At 44.0% G+C, this 9,489-nt stretch overlaps 1 protein-coding gene across 1 annotated transcript; it reads right to left on the bottom strand.

Moving 5' to 3' along the window:
• Window positions 1-7,783: 7,783 nt before the first annotated feature.
• On the bottom strand, window positions 7,784-9,141 carry LOC129693697 (probable G-protein coupled receptor 139). The gene is made up of 2 exons (XM_055630480.1): window positions 9,087-9,141; window positions 7,784-8,682 (listed from the first exon to the last, which is right to left on the bottom strand). Exons 1-2 carry the CDS (start codon window positions 9,139-9,141, stop codon window positions 7,784-7,786), a joined length of 954 nt encoding a protein of 317 aa, XP_055486455.1.
• Between the last annotated feature and the right edge of the window lie 348 nt (window positions 9,142-9,489).

A 9,489-nucleotide genomic window follows, 5' to 3' on the forward strand; every position in this document is an offset into this window, starting at 1 on the left:
ACGGCAGCCGGCATCCACAATGTTGCATTGCTGCCACCTTCTGGCTTCACTCCACAGTCCTCATGTCTTTACTTTATATCCTTTTTATAAGGCCAGAGGCCCTCAAGAAATTAAACAACAAATTTACTCCTTTTCCTTCCCCTCCATACTCTAGAATGTTCTTTTCTGATATATCTGTCATTCCAATTTTCTTCATTTCATTGATCAAAACTCTTCTTTCTGTTGCATATCTTCTACATGCAACTAGAGCATGCTGAACTGTTTCCGGCTGATGGCATTCCTCACACATCCCAGTAGGGTGTTTTCCCAACATTTTTAATGTGCTGTTCAGGTGGGTGTGTCCTATCCTCAATCTTGCTAATACTACCTGTTCTCTCCTGTTCCCCCCTCTTCTTGCTGTAATGCCCACTCTGTTTTGTAGCGAATAGAGGTGTCTCCCCTTTGTCTCCTGTTCCCAGTATTGTTGCCATTCCTGATTTATTTTCTTCCACACAATGTGTCTTCCTTCAGATTTGGATAATTGTAGGTTTACCTCTATGTTCTCTTTTTTAACGGCCTCTTTTGCTAATTTATCCACTTTTTCATTTCCTAGCACACTAATGTGTGCTGGGACCCACAACAAAGTCACGTCACTGCCCTTCCTTGTTACTTGGCTTAATAGTAGTAGAATTTCATACACTAGGTCAGGCCGCCTATGGGATGCACCAGACCCAATACTCTGGATTGCAGACAATGAGTCGCTACAAATTAATATTTTGCATGGTTGCACCTGTTCTATCCACCGAACTGCCATCAAAATAGCGTACAGTTCCACTGTATATACTGCCAAATAGTTATTTGTTCTTTTGCAAATCTCAACATTCATCCCTTGCACTACCACAGCTGCCCCTGTTGTTTCAGCTACTGGGTCCTTTGATCCATCTGTGAAGATTAAGAGGTGTTCCCTGTATCTATTATATATATGGTTATGGTATTCTGTTTTTAGGTCTGAATTTTTCTCCCTCCTTTTTGCCTCCCATATCTCCAGATCAACTTTTGGGATGTTCAGTAACCATATTGGGACAGATGGCCACAATATTGCAGGGCAGAACTCTTTGTCCTCTACTTCCATGTCCCTTGCCACACCTCCTCCAACCCAGCCGAAGCTTCCAGACTGAGCCACCCCTCTCTCCCAGCACTCCTGTACTACCTGTTTTGTTGGGTGGTTCTCTCCATGACCCTTAAGGCTTAGCCAGTAATTAGCCATTAGTTGTCTGCGGCGCAGTCTCAACGGCATCTCCCCAGTTTCCACCTGTAGTGCACATACAGGTGACGTCCACACACCTCCTATACAGATTCTTAGAGCTTCCGCTTGGACTTTGTCCAACTCGGACAACACTGACTTAGATGCTGATCCATAAGCTATACTGCCATACTCTAGTCTGGATCTGATCAGTGATACATAGATATGTTTAAGCGATAATATATCTGCTCCCCACTCTAAACCTGCCAAGCATCTCATTACATTGATAGCTTTTTTGCATTTTCCAATTATTTTTGTAATGTGGACCCTCCATGTTAATCTGGAGTCAAAGTGGACTCCCAGGAAACGTAAATCTTTTACTATTTCCAAATTGTTGCCGTATAGTTTTAACTGGACATCCTCTTTAATTTTCTTCCTTGTGAAAACCATTGCCTTTGTCTTCTCTATAGAGAATTAAAAACCCCATTTCACTGCCCACTCTTCCACCTGGGCTATCCCTTGCTGTACTTTTTCCACGATAAAATCTATATTCCTCCCCCTTCTCCATAGGCTGCCATCATCTGCAAAGAGCGATCGCCCCATCTCTGGTTGAATGTTTGCAAATATATCATTGATCATGATTGAGAATAGGATCGGGCTTATCGCACTTCCCTGGGGAGTTCCATTCTCGACTACACATTTACTAGAGATGTCTGACCCTATTTTAACTTGGATACTTCTACCGTTAAGAAAATCCATTATCCAGTTAAAAATATTTCCTCCTACTCCCATTAAATGCAGCTTTATTAGAAGACCTTCTCTCCACAACATATCATAAGCCTTCTCTACATCAAAAAATACGGTAACTACAGATTCTTTTTTAACTTGTGCTTTCCTTATATCATCTTCCAAGCACAGAACTGGATCATTAGTACCTCTCCCTTTTCTAAAGCCACTCTGATAATTAGCCACTATACCGTTTTCTTCCATTAGATGCATTAATCTTTCATTTACCATTCTTTCCATCAGTTTACACATGTGTGCTGTTAAAGCTATAGGTCTATAATTTACTGGATTACTTGCATCTTTCCCTGGTTTTCTAATAGGCACAATGATTGCTTCCTTCCACCTCTCCGGTATTCGCCCTTCTTCCCACACCTTGTTATATAGTGCAAGTATCTTTTGGAGTCCCTCCTCACTTAGATGCTTTATCATTATGTAACAAATATCATCCTTCCCTGGGGCTGAGTTCTTACACTTGGCCAGAGCTCTCTTTAGCTCCCCCAAATTAAATGGAATATTGTACTTGTCCTCTGTGATACCTTTCCTTTGTAAGGCCTCAACATTTTCCTCTCTTGTTCTTTCCCGACCTCTTCTTTCTTCATCTGATAAGTTGTGAGAGCTGTGAACCCGACTAAAAGTGTTAACCATTAGTTCTGCTTTGTCTTTATTTGAGACTACAGTTTGATCTCCATTTGTTAAGATAGGATAACTCCACTCCCTTTTATCACCTTCCATTTTTTTTAATCATCCCCCATATCTCCCCTACCTGTGTTGTGTTTCCAATTGAATCACAATACTTCCTCCAATATGCTCTTTTTGTTTGTCTTATAGTCCTCCTTACAATCACCTGAGCCTGTTTGTAATTAATCATGTGTTGGTAGTTATGAGTTCTTTTTAATAATCTGAATGCTCTGTTTCAATTCACCACCGCCTCTTTACATTTATTGTCCCACCATGGCACAGCTTTCCTTTTTGATCTTCCTTTACTTTTTGGTATGGAAACTAATGCTGCTCTTTTGATACCTTCTGACAATTTATTCTCAAAGTTTTCTATATCTGTCTCTTCTTGTATCGGTTTTACATATTTATCACTTTCCTCTTTAAATTTCTCCCAATTAGCCTTTCCAAAACCCATCGTCCACTTTTCTTTACTCATAGTTAAAGTAACATTTATTTTGCATAGTACAGGATGATGATCACTTCCTATGGTACCCTTTTCATATACTTCCCAGTTACATTTAGCAGCAATCCTATTAGAAACAAGTGTAAGGTCCAACACAGACTCCTTCCCTGTCCTAACATCTACCCTGGTCTTCTTTCCATCATTTAGACATACTAGATTACCATCATTTAATAATTCCTCAATTACCTGTCCATTATTATCTGACTTTCCACTGCCCCATAATGTATTATGTGCGTTAAAGTCCCCACACCAAATAACATTAGATTTGCTCTGGCCTTCTACTTCCTGTAACTTATTGACCTCTAATCGCTTACATGGATTATAGTAATTTATTACCACTATTTTCCTCCTCTCAGACCACACTTCTATTACCACATATTCCTGTTCCTGCCCAATTCCTAATACCTTGTATGGTATCCCTTTTTTAATGAAAGTGGCGCAACCCCCTCCTCCCCCATTTCCCCGATCACATCTCACATCCACAACATAATCATATAGAACACAATCTAAACTTGGTTTCAACCAGGTTTCCTGGATACATACGACATCTGGTTTTTCCTTCCTACTGTCTATGAATTGCTTAAAGTCTTGCCCATTGGCTAACAAGCTTCTTGCATTCCATTGTAGGATTAACATTAATATTATTAACCCACACATGTTGACTCTTGGCTTGCCTGGATACTGAGACCATCATGTATTTCCTCCCACTTCAATCCTGCCATGCCCAAGTGGTGGACTGCAGCCTTTACAATGATTTGGATCCTTTCTGTTTTGGATTTTACTTCTGCTGTCGCATTTATTACTCCTGCTATAAATATAACCAGGTTTTTCTTTTCTTTCCATATACTCTTTTCTTTTTCTTTTATTGTCTCCATTATGCCCACATCTTGCTCCCTCCTGATCCTTCTTTCATTCATCTGTTTTGTAGGGCCAGCCCTCTTTGCTGCCTCTGCATAGGAGACCTTTTCCTTCACTCTTATGTTTTGTATTTCAGCTTCGCGTTTCATCACCTCACAGCCCCAGTAAGCCACACTATGCTCTCCTCCACAATTACAGCACTTTGGTCTGACCCCCTCTCCACACTGACCATATTCATGGTCCCCACTACACCTTGCGCATTTCCTCGCCGCCTTGCACATTTTAGCTATATGCCCAAATTTCTGACATTTGAAGCACCTCATTGGTTTGGGTATGTACTCTCTTACACTATATCGCATGAAGCCAAAATGGACCACTTTTGGAAGGGATTCTGTCTTGAATTCAAGCAGGACTGACTCGGTTTCCTCTTTCTTTGCTCCTTTGGTCATTCTTTTGGCATTCATAATCAATTCACATCTCTTTCCGAGTTCCTGAACCAGTTCACTCATATTGACTTTGAGAGGGATTCCATAGATAACCCCTTTACACCCTGCCCTCCTCCGTTCTCCCACTCTCACTACTTTGATTATTTTGATTTTGTCAATCTTGTTCATTTTCATTGCCTTTTCAACTTGAGCCTCACTGTTGCACCCTATTAGCATGTTTCCATCCTCCAGCACTCTTGCGTACTTTACTTCCCCAACCTGGGCTCTGATTATTTTTGTCGGCTTCATTGGCTCTATCTTCTTTACTCCTCCTTCTCCTTCAAACCTCACCACTACATTTAACGAAATTTCCTTTTCTGGTTCCTTGTCTTCACTCTCCGATCCACCAATATTGCTTTTCCTTCTTTTACGGCTGCTCTTCCTGGGACTACCCCGTGCTCCCACGGTTTCCCACTCCTTCTCAACATTTCCTTCATTATCCTCTCCTCCACTGGCCTCCATACCACTAGACCCACTCTCGCCTGTCATTTTGTAACAGCAGGGAATATTGCCAGAGCACCGTTTACCGGACCTATACAGGCCGTCGGCCGATACCCCGATACAATATCTCCCTACTACTGCAACTGCTGTTCTGTCCGCTTCTCTATCCAGCCTCCTCCAACCCCTCACACCTTTTGTCTTTGCTTCTCTGGCCTTTAACCAGCCTGCCAACACCAGATTCAGACTCAGATTCAGATTCAATTTTAATTTCACCACCTCCCTACCCTGAACATTTTCGATTGCAACAGCCTTCCCGCCCCCTCTAAACAGCGCCACAATCACGCACACGGGGCTGGGACAGATTCTCAATGACGATTCAGGTAGGTTTTGCAACATACCTACCTATAGCAGAGCAAGATGGGTTACTCTCACGCAAACGTGAAGTACGTTCATGGGCGGATTCATGGGTGATTTTATGCCTCATTTTAGCAACCAGCCCCCGCCATCTTGTTCCGCCATCTTGCTCCGCTTTCTTGCTTCCGGCCAAAGATTGGATCCGCAGCGAGGAGAAGGAGTGCGGGGCCCGGGGCAGCGGGGAGAAGGAGTGCGGGGCCCGGGGCAGCGGGGAGAGGGGCATAGGAGGGGACATTGTAGTGAGGGGGCAGGCGAGAGAGTGCCGGGGGGGATAAGGCCTAGTGTGTGTGAAGTTGCAGGGAGGTTTACAATGTTTCTTATTTACAATGTTTCTTATTTAATGTCCCTTGTCTAGTCTGAAATAAAGTTCATTATTGGATTAGAAGAAATATAATTGTGTGTGTTATATACATTTATATAATTTTCATGTATGTGTGTTTATAAGCATTTTATTCTTTAACAAGAATCAACAGAATTATGAACTAACAGAATTATGAATCTAACCCTATAATCACGCACAAAAAGTTCACCCCTGTCAATCACCCTGCGAGTCGGGTCGGTTCCGGTTAATACAAAATCAACTCAAACAGTGCTTGTGACCCATTTAAAAAGAAATGATTTAAAAAACATTAAAAAAGACAATTACCAGAATCAAATTTTATTCTTGACAAGAAGTTTGAACTGACAGATTTATGAATCTGACCCACACAAACTGTTGCCCCGCAACATTGATTACAGTGCGAGTCGGGTCGGGTTAGGTAGGCTCAGGTTGCTAAAATGGGCGTGGAAAAATGCCCATGATCCCCTCCATAGCGACTACACGTCAGTCCATTGCATTTAGCAGGAGTAGCCTATCTTGCTCTGCTATAGGATCTTTGGTTGACATGCCCGGTCTGCACTGATCCCATCAGCCTGCGTCTGGCCCATAACCCTCTAAACCTGTCCTATACCAGACCCAGTGCAACCCTCGAAACCTGTCCCATACAAGTACCAGTCTAAATGTCTCTTCAACGTTGCGATAGTCCATGCCTCAACTACCTCGTTTCATTCGGTAGGCGGCGCGACTCTTGTCAGCAGCGGCCTCTGCAGCCCGTCCACGTTTTTATTATTTTTTGTCTATGTTTATATGTAGTTTTTGTTGCTTTTTGTTGGGGTGTGTGTGCTGCTGCTGGGGGGGGGGGGGGGGGGGGGGGGGGGGGGGGGGAGCTGCTGGGCTGGAGGCTGCAACTTTTAAATCTCTCCCTGCACTGGAGACCCGACCTTTTCTGTCGGGTCTCCTTGCTGTGGGGCTGCAATGATGAGCGGCCTCCAACAGAAGAAGACCGGGAACTCTGGTGCCGACTCACTCACCGTCGCGGAGCTGGCCGAGTCCAGAGCGGGTGGAGCGGTGGTGGAGCGCTGCTGCTGCTGCTGCTGCTGCTGATTCGGAGGCTGCAACTGCGGGTCTGCGGACGGCGGCAACGGGAGCCCGCGGGTCCCTGGAGGGAGACCGCTTTTCAGGGCTCCTGCAACGGCGACTTCTCCCGCCCGAGTTGCGGGGTCGAAGAGCTCCTGGAGCGGGGTCTAACATCACTGCCATCGTGGGGGGGGGGGGGGGGGGGGGGGTGCAGTGGAGAGATAAGTTTTTTTTGGCCTTCCATTCTTTAACGGGTGGGAAAGTGCGTGTTTCCCCATTCACTAACATGTACCGATGTGACATATGTCCTCCAGTTAAAATTTTCGGTCACGTGAGGGGGCTCATTTGGCATTTGGTGAAATCACTCTATTTGTTTGTAATGTATGGCTGCAGAAACGGCATTTCGTTTGGACCTCAAGGGGTCCAAATGACAATTAAATTGACTCTTGACTCTCTCTCTTGACTCCATACACCTACCACCTTTCGAGTGAAAAAGTTACCCCACAGGTTCCTAATAATCCTTTTCCCCGTCATGTTAACGTATCTGGTGTTCTATTCGCCTACTCTGTGCAAGAGACTCTGTGCATCTCCCCGATCTATTCCTTTCATAATTTTGTGCACCACTGCAAGATCACCCCCTCATCCTCCTGCGCTCCAAAGAATAAAGTCCTATCCTGCTCAACTCAGGCTCTCGAGTCCTCGTAATTCCTCTCTGTACCCTTTCCAGCTTGACAACATCTTTCCTATAACATGATGCCCAGAACTGAACACAATATTCTAAATGTGGCCTCACCAACGTCTTATACACCTGCAACGTGTCTTCACAACTTCTATTCTCAACGTTCTGACTGGTGAAAGCCAATGTGCCAAAAGCCTTTTGACCATCATGTCTATCTGTGATGCCACTTTCAACGAACTATGTACTTGTGTTCCACAGTATTTCCTAGTTTTCTTATGAGGGGAAGTGTGGAGCATTTCTAATTTCTCAAGAAATTAGAAAATTACTTCAAAAAACTAAAAAGCAGATTGACGGGGTAAAGCATCGCAATCCTGACCTGTTCCCTGAATTTGGTCTGAGTTATCCCATAAATAAAAGTGTTTGTGCAGCAACTAAAAAGCTGCATCACAGTCCCGGCATCCTGTGCCTGAAAAAGGCGGATGGACGTTTCGAGGTCGGTGTAGAGACAGCGGGTGAGAATGAAGACCAGAGTGGTTGTCGCCCAGCAGACGAGGAAACTCGCCGACAGGGTGAAGAGTAGAACGATGGATTGTCGTCGGCTCTTCAATTCCGGATCCAGCTGTTTCTCGCGATTTCCCTGCCCTTTGAGTGTCCTGCGAACTTTGCTCGCTGCCAGGATCATCCTCACGGTCAGAGTATTGAGGAACAGAATGAGGAAGAAAGGAAGTAGCGGGTTAAAAACACGATCCACCCAGTAAAACCCATCAAGTGTATCCGTCATGGGAAGTGCGGGTTTACCAAAGCAAAACCATTTATCGCCCACTCGAAAAGCCGATGTTTCCATATACAGAAAATAAAAAGGGATGTTCTTTAAACACAACCCGATACCTATGGTACCAATAACCACACTTGCAATTTTGGGTGTGCAGTATTTTACCTTCATCGCAGACCAGCAAATGGTCACAAAGCGATCGAAAGTAAAAGCGACGGTAAACCACACGGAACAATCTGAAGCAACGTGACACAACGAATAGTGGACAAGGCAGAAGGGAGCGTCGCCCAGGACACTGAGCTTTCCGTATGATTCAATAATCTGGTACAACAGGACTTCGATAATCACTACCATTAAATCCGCTCCCGCCATCGCCACCAGATAGCGGGTAATACATTTTGAGAGACCGCACTTTCCCCGGCAGAGAATGACGATTGCAAGCAGGTTAACTGCGGGAAAAGAAAGTAAAATTAAAAATCATAAACCAACAATCAAACGATTTTACGAGCAAACGACAAACCTCTGTTAGCTGCCTTAACCCGAAGTCACGCCTTAAACGTTACTTGTCCCACTAATTACTTTAAAATAGAAAATAAGGAATATTTGGTAATTTCAAAGCTCTTTGACCATCTCTCAACACGCTGGAACACCAGCGCATTGATCATTCGGTTTAAACCAACAGTTCATTCCTACACACAGGTTCAGATGGTAATTGGTACAAGGACATGTTGGACAAACTTTCTCTCGAACGTGGGAGGTTGAGGCAAGACCGCGGATGAACGTAGCATCGGATGCGGTGATGTGTAAGATCAGATGCCGTTTCTTTCAAACAAAATCATGAAAAGGCACTTACCCGGGATGCCGATGATTGTGATAAACAGGTAACAAACCTTTCTGTAATCTACCATTGCAGATTGATATTGCAAGCGTTGCTCTGGTCTCCGACTGCCAGACTTTCAAACTCTGATCGCAGATTTGCAAATGTTGCCAGTTTATAACAGGTCGACTGTGTGAGAGATTACATGCAGGCAAATGGTCCAAAGTTCTCTTGACAAAAGTCACCTTCGTCTAACATGTGAGTCCCGCATACGTTATACGGGTCTGTCGTTTCCTTGATTCGCACGTTGTTTGTAGTTCTCTGCCTCTGAATAGTTCAGTCAGAAGTATAGTTATAACGTCGAGGTGTCTCTCATTTATAGAATAACAATATTAATGTACACCTTACGCAATACACAGTGTTAATTACAACTTGATGA

Source organism: Leucoraja erinacea, unplaced genomic scaffold, assembly GCF_028641065.1.
Source record: "Leucoraja erinacea ecotype New England unplaced genomic scaffold, Leri_hhj_1 Leri_394S, whole genome shotgun sequence".
Taxonomy (NCBI): domain Eukaryota; kingdom Metazoa; phylum Chordata; class Chondrichthyes; order Rajiformes; family Rajidae; genus Leucoraja; species Leucoraja erinaceus.